The 21,090-nt window shown below is 36.7% G+C and overlaps 1 protein-coding gene across 2 annotated transcripts in view; it reads left to right on the top strand.

Moving 5' to 3' along the window:
• Nucleotides 1-21,090, top strand: part of LOC130606589 (dynein axonemal heavy chain 5-like) — a 459,050-nt gene that overhangs the window by 31,156 nt on the left and 406,804 nt on the right. For both annotated transcript variants that reach the window (XR_008974019.1, XM_057423090.1), the window contains 11 exons: nt 721-883; nt 4,128-4,239; nt 4,567-4,695; nt 5,977-6,176; nt 6,282-6,435; nt 8,745-9,011; nt 9,210-9,338; nt 9,728-9,943; nt 11,557-11,703; nt 14,742-14,914; nt 17,542-17,720. Coding sequence is in view for 1 of the 2 variants with exons in the window: in XM_057423090.1 (XP_057279073.1) it covers nt 721-883; nt 4,128-4,239; nt 4,567-4,695; nt 5,977-6,176; nt 6,282-6,435; nt 8,745-9,011; nt 9,210-9,338; nt 9,728-9,943; nt 11,557-11,703; nt 14,742-14,914; nt 17,542-17,720 (1,869 nt within the window). In the remaining variant the exon portion in view is untranslated. The remainder of the gene's footprint in view (nt 1-720; nt 884-4,127; nt 4,240-4,566; nt 4,696-5,976; nt 6,177-6,281; nt 6,436-8,744; nt 9,012-9,209; nt 9,339-9,727; nt 9,944-11,556; nt 11,704-14,741; nt 14,915-17,541; nt 17,721-21,090) is intronic.

The raw sequence follows: 21,090 nt of genomic DNA on the forward strand, positions 1-21,090 counted from the left end.
GTCTATATTCTTCCATGTCCAAATTTGGGAAACATGTTGCCAAAGTAGTCAGGTTGTCCCTGCTTCAGATATAAATTTCAGATATAAAATTAATTCCCCTGCTTCAGATATAAATAAATTTCAGATATAAAATTAATTCCCTTGTGCTGTGCAACTGATTTGTAATATCCTGATGTCTCTTTTTTAGACACATTTCAAGTCTGGAAGACTGTGGTGTAAATTAAACACTTCAATTTGTACTTACTAAATTCAGTTTATTTTCCTGTCTGAAGACATATACAACAATCACAATATATTTAAGTAGGAATTCCCAAATATATGAAAGAAACTAAACAATCTTACATGTCTGATGAGGAATGGCTGAGGGAACTGGGGTTGTTTAATCTGGAGCAGAGAAGACTCAGGCAGACCTTATTGCTCTCTACAACTACCGGGAGGAAGACAGAGTAAGGATGTGGCTGGTATCTTCTCCCAAGTAAAAAAATTACATCTACTGTTATGGAAGAATATTTATAAAAAATCATCAATCTAAACAATTACTGATCTTCTTACATAAAGTAACTGGAAGAATTTCTTTTACTAGATACTATGTAAAAGACTGCAAGTCTGATTTCATATATTTATTACATACCAAGTTTAGAAATACATGGATTTTTATGTTCATGAATATTGTTGTACTTAATTAACACTCACAAATTTCTATTTTAAAATTTGAAACAGAATATCGTGAACTGCACAAAATTAAACGTGAGCTTTCAATGCTTCAGAAACTTTACAGTCTTTATAATTCAGTTATTGTTAGTATTGATGGATACAATGAAATGCTTTGGAATGATTTAAATATTGAAAAAATTAACAGCGAACTCCTGGATTTTCAAAACAAGTAAGTTTTTATATGCTAAAGTTCAGACAATTTTTATTTCTCAGCTCTCTGTTAATTAGCTTGTGAAAATTGCTCTGAGGGGCAAAAATCTGTTGGTTTATTTCAAGCTCAGGCTTGCGCAAGCATTCAGCACAGCTCCATTAGTTTTAGACTGGTGCATGAACTTTGCTCTGTCTGTGAGTCGCTTTAGGCATGTTGGGATATACCAGCATAGTAGGTTTTAGCTTATATAAGAAGGTACATAAATCTGTGGCATGGTGATTTCCTGAAACCACCTAAATCCACCTACTTAGTTATTTAGTTTACAGTTAATTGTCAGTCTGTGATGTTAGAATTTTGAAGTTACTATCTACTTCTGCATGTTTATATGGATTGAAATTGTTATTTCAAGACGGCTAGATAGCCGAACTAAATTCTGAGGGGTTATTTATGAGGTTTGAGAGGAATAATGTTTTCCACATTGCAGGCAAAATGACTATTATGTGAAATCATGCTTTGCTGAAGTTAGAGGAGTTTTTCTCCGCTGTTGGTAAAGATGCACCTTTGGTTTTTCAACAGCGCAGCTGGGTCTGCAATACTTCCTTGGCCAGCTTGTTACTTTTCCCAGACGGAGGGGCTTATGAACCAACAGGATTTGAGTTGTTTCATCTTTGGCAGCTTTCTAATTTCTGGCACTGGTGTATGGTGGAATTGCTAGAAAAAGGGAATTTTGTTGCAGGCAAAAGTGGAGAGTCTATATGCAGGTCTTAAGTATTCTGTGCATCCATTTCTTTTGAGTAGTTACGTGTACCAGTCTATCTTTTACTCTTAACAGGAATTCTTGAATATACATGAGACTCAAATTACATGCAAAAGTTTGAAAATAAATGAAAGATTTTTATCTGGTGCATATCTGTTGGAATAAAAAAGTGAACTGTCTCTGTTTTCTTTCTTCTTTTATTATTTTTGCATAGCATTTTTTTTTCACCTCTTTATGCAGTGGCTCTGATCACTTTCATACTCAAGAGCTCTTTTCTGCAGAGCCTCTCTTCTGGAACAGCCACTGTGTCACTGCTTCACCAGATCAGCTTTTGATTTTGAATTCTCCAGTGTGACTTGAGAGAGATTTCACTTCCATTTTGGAAGTGAAAATTCAAAAGACTGAGACCACATCTGTGTTTTTCATTTCATCCCAAATCTTTGAAAATCATAAGACAACTTACTTGTGCTCAATTTTTTTAGTCAAATATTAATTTGTGTGTGTTATCATTTCAGCAGGATCCGTTTCTATACACACTGAAGGAGTGTGAAATGTACACAGGAGTGTGTGGAGTGTACTTTTTTTCTGGGGAAACTGAATGAACTGTCTTCTAGTCATTAGTTTGAAAAAAAACCTCTTGCCTTTTTTTTTTTCAAATAATAATCCTCATTGTCTCTATAGTTAATTATATTTCACAGGTTGGTAGGACTATCTTTATGCTTCCTTCTTATGGAACTCTGAATGCAGCCATTGTGTGACAACAGTTTTGAATGTTATTTGCTTCAATTTTTACTTCATGTGTGACTTTTTTTTCCCTCTCATGTGTCAAACTACATTTGGAACAAGGTGACCACCAATAGGTAGTAAATATTTTTTGTAATAGAAGTCTAACCAGGTACTATCTTTCCTTTGGCAGGCTTGGTAGCATTATTGCATCAATTTATTTTCTTTAAAGCTGAAAAAACTTAATGTATACATGGGGTACCCACAGAAATAACTAAGATGATATTATATGATGGTATGAAAGGTGAAGGAATACTGGAAATGCAGTTAGTGTTATAGCATAATTGTAAAGATATGCATAGTTCTTTACTGTAATGTTCTTTTTTCCTACCCCTTTTGAAAATAGTAATATAATAGAAAACCTAGAATCATGAAAAGAAGAATCACAAATATAGCTGTAGGTGAAAATAAATCAATTTAAAAGGAGATAAAAAGGATAAGAGAAAATGCATGTGGTAGAGAGTATTATAGAAGCTTATATAACAGCTAGAGAGAAGTTTCCCATTATGTTGTACTGTAATATAGTGTAAAGAGAATGTCCAATAAATTTAAGAAGGAAGTTTAAACCTGATCAATAAAGTAGGTTTTTAACTTAGTGTGTAACTCACAGAACTTGCTGTTAGAAGATACTACTGAGATCAAAGTAAAGAAGAAAAGCTGTAAAAAAATAATAATAAAGCAGTTTTCATTACCAAGATAAGAGATCCCATTTCTAATTGCCAGCCTAATACAGAGTTTGTAAGAATGTTGTTGTGCACACCACAGAGGTAGCCAGGAGCTGTTTCTTAAAGTCTTATGAATACTTGGCATACTATCATTTTCCATTCTACAATGTTTTGCTCTATATACTTAATACTATTGTTGGATTCAAGGTGAAAGACTATAGTGATTTTAGTGCCATGACAAGATGCATATGTTCATATCTACCTCTTACCAGCAAGCCATGAAGAATTCACACATGCTCCAGCATTGTGTGAGTGACAGATCTGTCTGATTTTGAGCTGTGAAAAATGGAGAATTTCTTTGAAGGAGTTTTTCATTTTATGCAGCTTTTAATTTGTGCCATTGAGCAGTAAGAGAACTGCTGTCAGTCTTTGGTCCAGAGCTTTGACAGATGAAGACTGGCATGATTTGTTAGAAGCAAGTGGGGCTGTGACAGTTCTCAGTACAAGAAGTTCTTCATTTTCTTTTTCTTTTTTTCATCTTGAAATTGTGCATAAAGGAAGATATTGCTTTAAATATCTTTCATACAAAGTAGGTATAAAATAGGACTTGTTTAATTGAAACAGAAGTAATTTTCTGTTTGCAAGCAGGTCAGTTTTAATTTAGCATGTACTTTATTTTGCTTGAATAATACATGTTGTTTGATCCTTAGTCCCCTTTACAAAATCAGATGTATTTTCAAATTTTTAGTAAAACAAAGACACTCCAAAACCTGAAGTTCAGACACAGTTTTGCACTTGAAATTAACCTCCTTTAATTCTAAATGAAATAGAAACCAAAACCTTCTAGTGTGATTTTTTTTTTTACTGTCTTAAGCAGTGTTTCATGCCTGTGATCAAAAACAATCAGCTATATATTATGTTGCCAACCTGCAATTGAATTTTTATTTATAGTCCACTGGTTCACTAGTTGAAAAATGAGAAGATATTTTACTATTAAATGGTGGATTGTGATTTTACAGAATAAAATATTTCCTCCTTTTTTGTGTCCTTTTTAAAGAATCCGCAAGTTACCGAAGGCATTGAAGGACTGGCAAGCTTTTCAAGACCTAAAAAAGAAAATCGATGACTTCACAGAGAGCTGTTCTTTGCTTGAAATGATGGCAAACAAAGTATGTTCGGCATAATAATTTGGAGATAAGATTCAGTTCAAAACTTCTTTTGAGGACTAGATTGTATGACTATAAGATGCTTTCCATAATTCTATTTTTATAGATAAAAGCAGCTATGTTTATGGCAAAAATCTAGCTAGGCTTAGTTACAGAAAAGTAAAACAAAAGACTTCATAATGTGATTAGAACTATTAATACTTTCAGTGGAATGGAAATCAAGTCTCTTCAATTTACTTAACACATGCAGTGCAAAAGTATGTGATCATTCTACTCCTAAAGATAACAGAATTTGCAAAAATCTTCCTTAATTCCTATGGACTTTTCTAGGCAATGAAGTCACGACACTGGGAAAGAATTGCACAAGTAACTGGTCATCCCTTTAATGTTGACTCTGAAAATTTCTCTTTGAAAAACATAATGGATGCCCCTTTATTAAAATATAAAGAAGATATTGAGGTACACGTACTTTTCTGTTTGCTCTTAATGAAGAACTTGTGATCTGGGGCTCTGTGCTTTTGAAATACTGTTTCTAGTTTAAAAATGGAGTTTGGTAGCTGGTATTACCAGCGATGGTTAGTTTATTTCCTTTTCATTCTGAAGAAGGGTTAAATAGATAGATGGTATTACAGTAATCCTTCCATAGAAGGAATTATATTGTTTTAAGAGTAATGTGGTTTTGTTATGCTTCTGTTTTAGGGTCTGCTTATTATAATCTTTTTCTTCCTTTTATGTATCTTCTTAGAAAAAATAGTTGATATAAGTCTGATCCTGTTAAGGGCTCAAAATCCTTGGAACATGTACAGTAGAATTCGGGGATATAGGATTGAAGGAGAACAAGGTTCTTTAGTATTTCAGAAGTATCTCTTTGCAGGAGCACAGAGCAATGAGAATGCTTCTGTAATGTACACTAACTATGAAGCTATTGCCCCCTCTGTTTTGGGGAAGTAATTATCTATCAAGTGTATTAGCTTTATGCTCATCTTCTGCAAGAACAAAGTATAGTTAAAAATAAATATGGAAAAGCCCAACAGTTTCTAACTTCAGTTCTGTTGTCACTTAGCTTGATCTGTGGTCCCTCCAGATTAGCGACCTGATCTGTTTTGTTCCACAGAAGAGCAATGTTGAGACAAAAACATAAAATCAAACCTCTGCTGTCCAGATTTCCAGAAAAGAATTTAAGTCATGTGAAAGGTTCAGAGTTACAGTCTTACACTCAAAGACTAAACCTGTGATGGAATCCAATATACTACTGAACGTGAATTTGAGGTCCAATCTGTGTAGGTGCTCCTTTTGTCTCTGATGAAATAACCAATTTTATGACAGTCCTCACTGTATTTAATGAGAAGCAGGCAGTCATGTTGTCCATGTACACTCTATTCTTGAACTGTATTGGTTTTAACTGGGAATGCATATTTTCCTTAAACCCCTCAGTAGGTGTATTTGACTTCAAATTTTAATACAAACAGAGAGGTAAATTCTGCCTGCAGATTCACTGAGTCAATGAACTTTCAAATGCATAAGGTGCTAGTACTAGTGAAGATGAAATGTTTGCTACAAGCAGTACTATAATATAAGCTAGTTTGTAATATAATAATTTTGATGTGTTTCCATATATATTTTCATTAGCTAGAACTTACACTGAAGATTGGATCTAGCTAATGAATTTTAGTTGTCTTTATAAGTGTGCATTTTATTAGCCTTAGAGAAATGTCATTTACTTGTTTAATTTTTACACAGGACATCTGCATCAGTTCTGTTAAAGAAAAGGATATTGAAGCAAAATTGAAGCATGTCATCAGTGAATGGAATACTCATGCTTTCAGTTTTGTCCAGTTCAAAACTCGAGGAGAACTCCTTTTGAAAGGATCAGATACATTGGAGAAAATAGCTTTGGTGGAAGACAGCATCATGGTATTGGGGTCACTTATGAGCAATAGGTACAAAACTTAATAAATGCATATATTGTGTGAATGTAATCAAATGCAAAAGTAAAGAATGATCACATTAACATCTTTTTCCCTTTAACTCACATTCATTCACAGGTATAATGCACCCTATAAGTCCACCATACAACAGTGGGTTCAGAAGTTGACCAATACTGCAGAGATAATTGAAAACTGGATTACTGTACAAAATCTCTGGATTTACCTTGAAGCTGTGTTTGTTGGTGGAGACATTGCAAAACAACTACCTCAGGTATGTTGATTTATGATAACAATATGTTAATGGCAATGTGTTGTACCAAGAGATTAGCCACATCACAGAGTTTACTTGCCAATGCGCTTAAGTTTTGTGGGCAATGCATAGGCACTTCAGAAGAAGCTTTGCCAGAGTGAGGTCTGTCTGTTTGAATTGCTTAGAACAGGAGCAGGATTGCCTGCAATTCAGGCTCTAATGTTCCTCTCAGCTTGCAATGTTAGTGAATCATATTATAGTACAGGGCTCAGGACTACTTGGTGGTACAAAACTGCTTCACTGCTTTTACCATATATACAAATTCCCTTTGTCCTGATGCACACGTTTATAGGCTCTACATTATGTAATAGAATGACAGATTTTCCCTATGAAAGCTGTACTTGCTAGGACTCAAATATGATGAAGTCCCACAGAGGTATGATGCAAGACTTGGGCAGCTGCATGTGTACTAGTCTGTGTGGGCTATTGCAAACTCTTCAAAAGGCAGTTATGACCTTCCATGATAGCAGCTGCAAAACAGTTAAGGGACAATCTGACTTCCTGCAGGAAAGCAATACCAGAGTAAGTCATCCTCTGTTGTGTCTGCTGATAGTCTTTCATACAGTTCTAACACACCACAGCTCAGTAGCACTGGATCAAACAGTGCTGTAACTTAAGAAAATGTGATTATTGGGAATTTTTTAAATATGAATTTCTGACCACATCTTTTGTAATTAAAGCCTTATAATTTCCAAAACTAACATTAATTTTTGTAAGTAAAGTAAAGCTTTATTAAATGCAATTTAAGATAATGGTACTTTTTTTACTTAATGAGATCTGTGCTTATCAGAAAATCAATAAGCAGTTTTTGCAGATAAACAAATGCTGCGACACAGTTGATAACTCCTAAAGCTACTTGTTGCAAGGATGGTACATGAACCAGTATTCTGAAAAAAAGCAAATGTGGTGACTGTCTTTAAAGGGGGAGGAGAAGGAACAGCTTGGTGGAGGAGTAATGATAGATGAGTGGGCTTAATTGCAATTCCTGGATGAATACTGCAACAAATAACTGTCTGTAAGCATCTGGAAGTTAACAAGGAGATGAGTAACAGTCAGTGTGGATTTGTTAGGAGCAAAAACCTGTCAAACAAATCTAATTTATTTGTAGGGTGTGCAACAAGCTTTGTGGATAGAAGAAAACCAGTAGTTGCTATAAATCTTGATAGGCTTTTGATGTTTTCTCTCATCTTAGTATCAGAAAATGAGTTTTAGATTACTGGTTTATAAAATGCAGGCAGAAGAGTGGAATGTGTAAACAGCAGTAAGTCTAAAGAAACACGTAGACAAATTTGGAAGAACATAGAGGAGGGTGATAAGAATGAGGGACTATCCAGGAAGGATGATGTGCAAGAAAAGACTCAGCAAACTAGGCTTGTTTGGCTTGAAGGAGAAGAAAAACTGAAGAGAAGATGTGACATGTTTTTTCAAAAATAAGGGCTACTCTCAGCAGAAAGAAAACAATGTGTTCTCTGTATCTATGAATGTGATGGGAAGTGATGGGTGTACACACAAGAAGGATAAAGCTTGGATATCAAAAGAGAGTCACCAGTAGCAAAGATTGCCTGGAGGGGCTTCTAAATCTCCAGTCCTGAGCATCTTTAAATAATGGTTTTCAGGAGTGGCATGGGTATGACCCTGCCTTGTGACAGGTAAATGGCTTTGGGTGTTCTCTTGATATCAGTTCTAGCTCTCAGATAATTTGTGACCCTATTACCATTAAAATTGTTTTAGGTGAAGAAAATGTGTTTAAAGTTAGTATACCCATCATATGAAAATATTTATTCCCCAGCTATCAGTATCTGAGAATTTGAATCCCTTCACCTACCATACCTTACAAATGGAGCAGCTTCAGACTATTTATAGTGGGTTTGTTAGTCAGGTATTACCATTAACAACTTATTACTCATAACCTGTGTGGAACAGCCATTATGACATTGTGTGTTACTATTAGGAACAGTCATTTCTGAGAAGGATGCTGAGTTTCCTGGTGTGTGTTGGAATCCTTTTATATGGATAATTTTGGTGCCCAACATAAAGTAAAAGACATTTCCAGAGCTGTCCCATTGGACTCTTTGTCTTGCAATTTGAACTCTGGTCATTATAAACACTGATCATTATAAGCATGCCTATAAATATTCATACATTAGTCCTGCAAAGAAGGCTTGATCAGCAAAGGAAGTATTAAACTGTTACTTTGTCTCATGGAATTCTTTAATTTTTGGAATTTAACAAACATGAGAAAGAGTTAATGCATTTTTCATGTACTCCAGGAAGCCAGAAGATTTCAGAACATTGATAAATCATGGCAGAGAATTATGCAGAGAGCCCATGAAACATCAAACATCGTGCAGTGCTGTGTTGGAGATGAGACTTTGGCACAGCTATTACCACATTTGCTGGAACAATTGGAAATCTGTCAGAAATCACTGACTGGGTATTTGGAAAAGAAACGGTTAATATTTCCAAGATTTTTTTTTGTATCTGACCCTGTACTTCTGGAAATCCTTGGTCAAGCATCCGATTCCCACACTATCCAGGTACAAATAATAAAACAATAATGTTCTTACAGTCGATATTAGGAAGTGAGGCCTGTGGAGGGTTCTGTTATTTAGTTGAGGGAATTCACTTAGGAAAAGATCTAGAGAATCTTCTAATACAGGATTTAAAGACAAAGTAAGAATGCCATATCAGATCAGTTTATGGAGCTTTTTTTTTCTTCTCTGATTCTATTGTAGGCACATTTGTTAAGTTTGTTTGACAATGTTAACCGAGTTGGATTTAATGAAAAAAACTACGACCAGATTTTATTGTTTGAATCACAGGAAGGAGAAGAGGTCAATATTATTGAACCAGTTTTAGCTCAGGTAATGGAATATATTGCAGTTTTTCATGACTTAATTTGAAGTAGATTTATGTTTTAGAGACCAAAAGTGTGGCATCATGCTGTTACTTGACAAGCTGAAAGAAAACTTTTCAATGTGAACAGAAGAGCAAGGGCCAGAAAGGACACTACATTTGTGTCATTTTGTAATGATTGCTGTTTTTTCAGCAATAGTAATGTGAACTGCCAAATCCATCACATATCTCTAGAAGGACAATGGAGCAGAAGGAGAGAGGAGCCTTTTAGAGATGAAAGAATAACAAAGAGGGAAATGGGAGTACGAAGGTCTGGGAAAAAAGTCACATGGTGTTTTTTTCTCCTTGTGAATTATTCATGGACTGATTCTTTAAAGGTACTTTCTTATTATTTCAGGGCAATGTGGAATTCTGGTTAGGTCAGCTGCTGGATGGGATTAGGAAAACAATCCACACCATCATTAGACAGGCATCAGCGGCTATTAGTGATTCAGGATTTAAGCTGTATGACTTTCAGGCAATGTTTCCTGCACAAATAGGACTTCTGGGAATTCAAATGATCTGGACCAGAGATGCAGAGAAGGCACTGAACAGTACCAAAACAGACAAAAAGGTAGTACGTTAATGAATCTTTGGGGATTAATTAAAACTATTGTTTGGAACAGTGCATATTGTGAAAAGTTAAAAGTAACGTGCAGGAAAAAAAAGCGCAGAATACTAGTTAAGTAATCAGAATAACAAACAAACCAGCAGGAAAACAGAATGATAAAAAATGTGTTGAGATCACACCTCCTCATCCCAACATGTGATTTAGAATTGTTCCTAATCCTGTGATTTTCTGTATTGTTCTGTCAGCAGGGTCGTCTTGGGAAGGGACAGTTTCTCAGTCAGAGAATATAGGGAATTTTATCCTATTACTTTCCCAAAACTTAATTGGGAAAGAAAGAAGAGCTCCCAAAATTTGGGGAAATAGCTGTGCTTCATGAGCATTGGTCTGCTCTAACAGAATGTATTAGATTCTTCAGGTGTTGAACTTTTTTTTTTGTTTAGGGAAAGAATAGAAGCCATTTGGGGAGGTGCTGGTTTAATCTCAAACATGTAGAGAGAAGATGCTGTTAACACCAAGGTGTTATTACTCACACTGAATCTATGAAGGTGGCAGGAGAGGATGTGAACTAAAGAGTTACAAATCAATCAAGAATATGCAATGAGATTGGTCTAAGAACTAGTCACACTATTCTACCATAAAAATTAATGTAGGGAAAAAATGCCATGCTGTGCTTTGATACTGAATGAAAACAGAGACTCTAGACTATGGGGAAGACCAAATATTTTTTTTTACATTTTCTGCACTGTACAAAGTTTAAAAGGGCACAAACCTGCTTTTGGTCCTTGCCAGTTCATATGTTAGCTAAACACAAAGATTCTTTTGCATTAACTAGAAAACAACTCTGTGTGTGTGTGTGTGTGTTTGGGGGGCATGGAGCTTGTTTAGTTCTCTGTTAGTTTTGCAGTGGTTTTTAGCACTCTTTTCTCAGCAAACAGTGTGAGTTTTAGGCTTTGCATATATTTGCAGAAAGCTAGTTTTCTTACACGTTTGAACAGGAGTATATATAAGCTGCTTTTTCTGAAACCTCAGAGCTTGTTAAATTGCATATAGCAGGAACATCACTGACAGAGGCTGATGTTGCTTATATAAGTCAGTATAGTACAGTCAGTTTTGTATTTTGTGGAATTTTGTAGCAGAATCTAGTGTCACAAAAGATATTATTACTTTAGAATTAACATCTAAAATTACACTATATTTCACCCCTTTTCTGATTAGAAGATGTGATAGATCTCCAGATTTCTGTTCCTGCTAAAGAATAGATACTGCTTGGGCTGATGTGCAGTACCCAAAACCAGAGACTGATAGTTCTGAAGATGTTCATGGATGCAATAACCTGAAGATGTAATATATAGTAGAAGGAGCAATAGCCAAGGAATAAAACATTATGATGTGACCTATTCACCTAGATATAGTGTTATTGTACTCTGATAGGCTAAGAATGCATTCATGGAGGGCAGCCTGCAAATCTAAATTCAGGATTCCAAGCCTAATAAATATAAAGCAGATCATAGATGTCATAGGCCCATGTGTTTCCAGGTGTTTTTTATTTTTTATTGTAAAAATTGGAAGAACAAGTGATGTTTCTATTAATACAGTTGTTCTTGCTATGTGAAAAGGTAATGCACACAACAAATCAGAAGTTTTTGGACCTTTTAAATGATTTGATTGACATGACAACACACGATCTGACAGGAATGGAGCGCACAAAATATGAAACTTTAATCACCATTCATGTGCACCAGAAGGATATCTTTGATGATTTGGTAAGCTTTTAAAAACCTTTAAGGAACTTTTTGTATGGAAGATTTTGCACATATAAAAAAATAATTATAAACAAACCTTACAATCTATTCTCTTTGAGTAGCTCTGTTAGTGCTGTGGTACAGCATATCAGATTTAGTTTGATTTCTTATAGATGTGGTGCAGAGGTAAGGGTGAATTGTATGTACATTCATAGGTTTTAAAATAGTTGTTGATATGTCATGCACAAATTTACTGTAAGTAAAAGAGCTTAACTTTTAAAATTAAATTATTCTCTCAAATTGAAAAATTAATACATTATGTAATTGAAATGTAAATGCAAAATAAGTCCCTTTATTATGACTGTCAATCATGTGATTTCCAGCCCAGCCTATGTGTTGATTTAAGGTGATAGTTATTCAAAGATTAAAGCAGTGAGGCTCCATATATTTGAAAAGGCTAGCAACAATAACCACAACAGATATTTTAATATTTCTTATAATTGAATTGCACCAGACTTCCTTTAGATAAATATATTGAAAAGATGAAACTGTGAAGTAAATTGCTTTCAAAAAGCTTGCATGATACAAAGGTCAGTAATTCAATACTGCATTGTTTAATTTATGCATGTTAGAAAGACAAAAATTAAGTGTGTGTGTGTGTAAAGAAAGGTAGCAAATCACGAAGAAATATACTGAAATTTAGAAAGAAAACTTCCAGCTTCTAAGATTAAGATGGGATTTTATCCTCTGCCTGTAATTTTAAATGTATTTTTTAATTATTTTTTAATTGGAAATTTCATTATCACTTACTTTAATGTCCTATAATAAAATTAAATCACAGAAAATTGGTTAAATTTAAAAGGTCTGTATGTGAAATAAAAAATCAGGGATAACTTCAAAACTGTCGATAGGGTTCTTAATTGGTACATGTAATATTATCCTTTTCAAAGTTCTTGTTCCCTGCTAAACACATTCTTTTGTGATTAAGAGAAAGTAGAGGGAAGCAGCTGAGAATCAAAAACCTTCTCTTTACCTTATACCATGTCTGCAAAGCTGATAACCAGGGCTACGTATTGCATATGGTTATATTAAAAAGGCCAGAGGTTTTGAAATCAGGTGTCAAAAATAATGAACTAAGATCTTCAAATATGTGTGTGGCAAGTTCATGCTGAAAAATACATCCTAAATAAACAAACACATGGACATGTATACAATATATCTATGTGTTGTCCATGATTTAGTATTTCAGTGAGTAATGGCGCCAGATACCATGCAGTGTAACTGGTATTGTTACTTGGTTTTTTATGAAGTTTTCCACCAATGGTCTTCAGTATCTCTGTAAGACACATTTCATAATCTCTATACATATTGCAGAGGAAAGTCAAGGTGATCAAAAGGTTCAGAGCATGTCATAGAGAGGTGTCCTAGGTTCAGCAGTAGCAGTCATTTTTTCTCCTTCTTAGTAGCCGGTGCAGTGTTATGGTTTTGACTTTTGACCTGGGAACAGTGCTGATAACACTGATGTTTTTAGTTGCTGCTCAGTAATGTTTACTCTGACCAAGGACTTTCTGAGTCTCATGCTCTGCCAGGGAGGAGGGGAAGCCGGGAGGAAGCAGAGACAGGACACCTGACCCAAACTAGCCAAAGAGGTATTCCATACCACAGCATGTCATGCCCAGGATGTAAAAACTGGGAGTTACCCGGAAGGGCTAGTTCACTGCACGGTTGGGCTGGGTATCAGCTGGTGCTGAGGTGGTGTATTCTCTTCCCTTGTTGTTTCCCTTATCATTATTATTGGTGGTAGCAGCAGTGGTTTGTGTTATACCTTAGTTACTGGACTGTTCTTATCTCACCCCGTGGGAGTTACATTCTTTTGATTCTCCTTCCCTTCCCTCCAGGAGTGAGGTGGGAGGAAGGGTGGGGGGAGTGAGTGAGCAGGCTGTGTGGGTCTGAGTTACTGACTGCCCTTAAACCGCAACAGTTCTTTTTGGCACCCAACATGGGGCACAAAGGGTTGAGATAACAACAGATCTGACCGAAGTGTGTCTAATCATATTTGTGATTAGCATTCTTTTGGATTAATAGTCACTTGTCACAATGCTGATTTATTGGCTCTCAGAGTTGTTGTTTCTGATCTCACACTTTCAGCATGTCTACCTTACTTACACCTGGTATTTGCTGTGTTAGTGTTTATCAGATGGGGGGCTTGGGCTAAGGTTCTTTTCTCATTGTACTTTATGGTAATGACTTGTAGTACAATAGAATCATTGATCATGAAACTGATCTGGCTTCCAGTGTGGTCACCACCTCTATGCTTTGGGAGGTATATAATAGAAGTGCTTAGCAATTACACGTCTTTTTTCTCCTTCTCAGGTGGTCAACCTGTGAAGGAGACATTCTTTTACCCCCCCCTTCCTCCTCCCCTGCTCCCTGAGGGACAGGGAGGAGATTTGAAAGAATGTAACTCCCACGGGTTGAGATAAGAACAGTCCAGTAACTAAGGTATAACACAAACCACTGCTGCTACCACCAATAATAATGATAAGGGAAACAACAAGGGAAGAGAATACACCACCTCAGCACCAGCTGATACCCAGCCCGACCGTGCAGTGAACTAGCCCTTCTGGGTAACTCCCAGTTTACATCCTGGGCATGACATGCTGTGGTATGGAATGCCTCTTTGGCTAGTTTGGGTCAGGTGTCCTGTCTCTGCTTCCTCCCGGCTTCCCCTCCTCCCTGGCAGAGCATGAGACTCAGAAAGTCCTTGGTCAGAGTAAACATTACTTCAGCAACAACTAAAAACATCGGTGTTATCAGCGCTGCTCCCAGGCTGAAAGTCAAAACCACAGCACTGCACCAGCTACTAAGAAGGAGAAAAATGACTGCTACTGCTGCACCCAGGGCAAGTGGTTTTAAAAGATCATTTGAGATACCTTAAATCCTGACAGATTCTGTGCTCATTCTTCCAACTCTTGAATTTATGCATAGTAGATTATTTTTTTTTTCTTCTGAATGGACTGTTTCTTTTCTTTTTTAATGATTTTTCTTTTCTATTATAGGTCCGTATGAATATTAAGTCTCCATCTGATTTTGAATGGCAAAAGCAGGCTCGATTTTATTTCCTTGAAGACTTGGATAAATGCATTATCCAAATCACTGATGTAGAATTCACCTACTGCAATGAATACTTGGGATGTACAGACAGGCTTGTCATAACTCCCTTAACTGACAGGTAGTTACAAAAAGAATACAGGGCATAGTTCTGGAGCTAAAACTTAATTCCTTTCATTTAATTCCTCTAACTTCCACGGGTCAGAATTCCTTTCTTGCACTATAATGCTGCAATATCGCTAATGAACAGCAGAGGCCAGTGCTTATATATTCAGCTTGTGAAAGCAGACATCCCTGGGAGGGGTCTTGAATTCTCTGAGCTTTCGCTTTAGCTGTATGTGCTGTGGTAGGCATTGAAAAATTTACTTGTGCTCAAGATAGATATACCTGAACGCCATACAGCCTTCACCAGCCTCAACAGAGTGGATCTGAAAAACAATACACTGCTGCTTTCAGTAAGCTATTAGTTTCATGAGAGTTTGGGATTACAGGAAGTGATTTACCATAAGGGAAAAAGCAGTAACTCAGGACACAGCATTGAATAACTAGTGCCAATGCCATTTAAAGTAAAGTGGATGGAGAATTACATGACTACAAACACAGAAAAAGCTCTGAGAGCAAAATACAAGAACTTTTAATTACTGGAGTATTATTTATACTGCACAGTATGATCTCTATTAGATGCATAGTTTCCTAAAGTAATCAGTAGCACTTCAGCTAGGCAAGAGGGAGATGTATTTGGTATGTCAGAGCTTGTTCTTTTAAGTGTGAATAGGAATGTCAAATCTTCAGTTGTTTGTTGTGTGAAGGATGACTGCAGGCTATTGAATTACTGTTGTGTCTTTGCACTCTCTGTGCACTAGATTTTATTTGCTAATGAAATTTCAGATTTTTGCCAATTTCTGAACCAAAATTATGCCCACTGAGCTATTTAAGAGAGCCAAACCTCTATACTTGAATACCTAGCTTTTAACAGCTGTCAAATTCTATGTTATGTACCCTACTGTTCCTATGCTAGGTAGATATCTGTTTGCAGCAGTAAGCATGCAATTGATTAGTAGGTAGGGCAGCACCACCACACAGACAATATTTTTGCCCGCTGTGAGAGACAGTACAAAATTGTTGTAATCCAAAATTTGTCAACAGAATTAAAATGCAACACAGCTGATTTGGGATTGATTCAAGGTGCTGTGTCACATGAGATTGAAAACTAGCTCAGGGTGACATGATTGAAGAAAATGAGCCTTTTGAATGAATTTAAGCTATAATAATATTAACAAAAAATAACAGAGGTATCTGTCTTTGAGCAAACCTAGAAAAGCTAAACAAAGCTGCAGGGACTGATGGCTATCCACTGTCATATATTGAAAGAGTATTTGAAATAGAGATGTTTTTAGTGTCGACATGGGAAATTTAAGTACCTAAGTCATGTTACATAAGAACAGATTTCATTCCCCTTATAGGCTTTTTCTATTTCAGTATTTTTATAACTACTATATGGACTTGTGTGACCTTCTGATAAATTTCACGTAATGATATCTCTGTTTTCCATTAATCAGCTTGGAGTCAAGTGCTGTTTGGCTAATGATTTTGTGTTCAGAAAGATTCCTGAAGCACATGATAAATATACATTGGTGATAGTACATTATATTAAGATAGTGTGTTTGAAATCATGTCAGACACAGACCATGTCATGACAGATACAAAAAATGAAATGGAAGTGAAGCTCTGTTTAGGACTTGTGCTATGTATGCATTTTGTCCTTGCTTCATTTTCAGTAGCAGAATTGTTAGGAGTAGTATTTTTTCTGTATTAACTGACTGACTGTTAGCTGATTACTGAGTAATAGGTGATAAAGCATTATTACTACTATTAGATTAGAATGAGTATTATGTTATTTTATAGGAAGTGCTACTAGCTGGTATCAGTTGTGTTTCTTCAGTGCCCATTTTCTCTCCTCAGATATATAATAAAGCTATTGACTTTATAGATTGGATTTTTTTAGCGTCAAAATGGGCTTACTGAGCATGTAGGTTAGACCCAACAGTCTTTGTACACGCTTCAGTAGTCTCCACACCATCTGACAATGCAGAGACTTAAACCTGAGGTTGTAAACCCAGGATCGAGGCTGAAGCAGATGATTCTAGGGTTCATGATCCCTTCACTTCTTCCTCCACTGCTCATTACAATCTTTCCGCTTGGCCATTCTCCTGGATGTCAAAAACTTCATGTGACTGACAGCACTGCTTTGGTTTGGCATGCTGGTAGGGAAATGACAAGAATAGCAGCTACTTCTAGTCCCTGTGCCTTCCCATTGCCAGATCAGAGAGCCTGTCTTGTGTGCTCTGGGGAGAGAGTAGGAGGATGGGAAAAAAAAGCAGAAACCCAATGGGTCTGGGTGCTGCAGAGTAAGGCTGAGTCGTGGAGGGGTGGCATGTGATTAGCGTGAGAAAATTACAATACTGAAGTAGTTTGGTACTCGGCATTTATAATTGGCCTATGCATTTCCCGGGCTGTTGCAGTCATTGCTGTGCTGAATGCCTGCTTTTCTGCAGGTGGAGCAAACATGGTACCTGGTAACTCAGCTTCATTATGCAAACGGAGTGACTAAGGACTTTCCACATGGAATTATAGCCATTTCTGCCCCCTTCCTCAGCTCTGTATAATACCGCTGCTGTGGTTACATTAATGGACTTCAAGTAGTTAATAGTAAGAAAAGGTTGATAGAACCGTTTGTTCTGTTTGTAGGTGTTACATCACTCTGGCACAGGCCCTGGGCATGAGTATGGGTGGTGCACCAGCAGGACCTGCAGGGACAGGGAAAACAGAAACAACTAAAGACATGGGCAAATGCCTGGGAAAGTATGTTGTTGTTTTCAATTGTTCAGACCAAATGGACTACAGAGGACTTGGCCGTATCTATAAAGGTAAGGAATAATCTGGTTTGTTCATTTTAGAGTCATAAGGTTTTGTCTCTTTATTAGTGAGTTAGCAGTGATTAGTAGGGTATTTCCTTCTCTGTTACCTCTTATTTCCAGACACTCTTCAACTTTTCCTGATATTTGATTCTCCTTTTTTTTCACCCTTTTTAATTCCTGCTTGCTTTCCAGTCTTTTTTAAAATTCTTGGAGGGTGTTTCCTATCTATGTCGTCTTTTCCTTTTCATTTTTAATCCTTCCTACTGATTTTATTTATTCCTCTATCCCACCATCCCAAACACAGAGGATATTTAACCCTCTGTTGCCATTTTTGTATTAACCAAGACAAGCAAATACGAAACTCAATAATATTGTGCAAGGCAGGGAAACATGCAAATTGGTGCAGTGTCTTACTTTGAGCTTTGGAACTTTTTTGACACTAGAACAATGAGATAGTGGTCTAACTCTGATAACTTTTAATGATAAGCAGAGTCCATTTTGCTGTATGATTCTTGCATCATGTGAGGACCAGGTCTGTAGGATAACTGTACTGATTGGGGTGGGAGTGTTGTCACATTACTTAGACATGGTTAAAGATCTCTTTAGTCCTGTCTTTTATTTTTTGCTTTTACTCCATTTCTCTATTTGGTTACCCTAATATATTCTATGTGGGGACAGAAATTAATGCACAGTATGGTAGTGCACGAGAGAATTACATTGTCTCTAAGCTGTTTTGCAGTTGACAGTTTACTTGCTGTGCCTTTGCTTGTTTGTGGATGTATACATATGTATGTATTTTCTTTCTTTTTTTTTTTTAAATGAATGAAATAATTAGCAAGAACTGAATTTATTCAAAGCTGTGGGACATTGGCCTTGCCTGAGAGCCCGGTTTCCTAACTCCATGCAGCAGGTGGCATTGCAGAACAAATGATTAATTAATTTTATTTTTCCCCAAAGAAAAAATGTTGGGCTAGAATTGAACCTCACCATTCTATAGAGAACATCATTCCCAAACCCTTTAATATACAGATAGTAAGTGTAAGAGACAGTATTATATGGAAAAAAAATTCTTAGTTAAAGAATATCCATCTTTAGGGTTTTTCCTTGTTGCATCCCAAAGAGTAGGTGTTGATGTTTGTTTTTGTTTTTTTTTCTGTTTGAGCCCAGGATGACCACCACACAGGCAAGGGCAAGGACTTCACTAGCCAGGGCACAGTCCCACAGTGCCTGAGCAGGGTAGGCTGCTGACAGCTTGGTCAGTGACCATCAGTCAAGGTAAAATAATAAGCTGAGGCCAGGGTCCATCCAGGGATCTCGGTCAGAACAGCGGGAGTCAGGGATGAAGGTAAGACTACAGATAGTTCTGGGGTCCTCCAGGAAGTGCAATCAGCAAGTCAGAATAACAGGAGATAGAACTGTGCCCAGCCTTACATACATCATAGGTAAGGTCTGCCTGAGATGAAATGGAGCTTCTGGACTGGAGGACAGAGGGTATGGGTAGAAGTCCCAGGTAAGACTGGAGCGGGCAATTAAGGCCTGCTGCTACATCCAGGGCCATGATATTCCTTAGTTAAAGGACTTGCTTCCACACCAGTGAAGTCAAGGAACATTCTTAATTTGTTTTTCAAGACAGTAGGAATGAGGTTTTCATATTTTAAATTTGGTATCTATCTGTAGAATTACTTTAGTCTTTGCTTCATTATGGTGTTGTGGTATTTGTATATATTCCATTTGCTTTTTAGATTTTGTAATGAAGTCCATGTGAATTTTTATTCTTTTCGAATTATTTTCTTTTGGAGTATTCTTTTCCTTGTAGTATCACAGAAATTAGCTAGCAGCTGTTTAGGAAAAAGATTACATATGGAAATGAGCTGAATTTCACGGGAGATCTGCAGTATTGCCATGGCTGTATCCAATCTAAAGGAGCCATTTTTGGCTGTGCTATGACTGGTTTTGATCTAGTGGGACTCCACTAATTTTGTTGAAGAGTCCTTCCCAAATTACATGGGTAAAAAAGACCAATCAGTGCAACAGTATTAAAAGAAGTGGTTGATGGATGTAAATAAATGAATGTAAGAATCATTTTTATAGTTTTTTCTTTTTGTGCTATCTGCAAAAACTGACAGGTATTGATTTGGCTATCATAGTTGGTCACAGTAGAAGAAAGGACAGAGAGGAAGAGGGTAGAGGAGAAACATAAAAGGGACTTCAAGGGGATTTAGAGTAAGATGATAGTTCCTAGAAGAATGTCTCAAAGAGCAAGAGAAGATCAGACAAAGAACAGCAGAGAGAAGGGAAGAAGGATATTATGAGCAGAGCAGGCCAGAGAGAGACGAAAGAAGAGAAAACATGAAAGAGGAAACAAAACAAAGTGGAAAAGTATGTATTAATAGTATTATTACTGATTTTTGAGCACTTTTTCTTCCATTAGCTTAAGTATCTTAAAGAATTAACATTACACACAAAAAAAACCTTGATTTATTTTACTACTACTATAGGCATTGCCATATATGATATGGGGATTCAAGGCAGCTCTGGACATAAGTTGTTCAATATTACAAACACACCTATGCCTTTTCCTGGACATGCTTTTTCTCTGCATTTAGCACTGCCTTCAAATAGCTTATGCCAAACTGAGCTCTACTAGTCCAGTGGATTGAGTTAAACATTCCTGAAAATTTTTTTATAGCACCAGTTAAAATACCGATGCAGGTCCTTGCTTGACCCAGGCTGTGGGAAATACTGGTCTAGTGTGGGTTTTGGGAAGGGAGCAGATGTATCCATGAAGCTCCTGCAGGGACTTACTAGCCTTTGTCTCTCGTGAAATGACCATGGAACAGCAGAGGAGCACATAGCTTTTCCACTACTGCTCTGGAATGCTGCTGCTGTACACTCTCCTATTTCAATTCTGCTAACATGATACAGAAGGAGGAGTACTTGACTCTCCCAAAAGACATGATATTTATGGATACTAATGTCTGTCTAGAACTCTGTATTCTGTTCCAAATAACAGTTTTAAGTGTGACATTGGGTTCCTCTCTCTTGAAGAGCAGGATGCTATTCTCCAACAATTTTTGACCTATGAATTAATTGTTATAAATTGTTACAACGCTTCTGTCACAAATGTAGTGACTTTTCATTTGATTCTGTGCTTTCATTTAGGTAAGTGTCTCTCAAGCTCATCTTTGACAATTTCACACCCTGCATAGATGAGTTTCCATGCTATATGCATACTTATGCTACTAGGCACTATAGAGAGTGTTACTGAACACTTTTTGTTTTATGGTTGTTTATCTTTCTTCCAAGGGGTAATTCTTGTTCTGGGTGTCATTAACACACAGCCCAATTTATTCTGAGTTTTTACTTCTTACTTTGCTCT

Source organism: Pezoporus wallicus, unplaced genomic scaffold (genome assembly GCF_028554395.1).
Source record: "Pezoporus wallicus isolate ANWC-B61680 ecotype Strahan unplaced genomic scaffold, APGP_CSIRO_Pwel_v1 contig_749, whole genome shotgun sequence".
Classification (NCBI taxonomy): Eukaryota; Metazoa; Chordata; class Aves; order Psittaciformes; family Psittacidae; genus Pezoporus; species Pezoporus wallicus.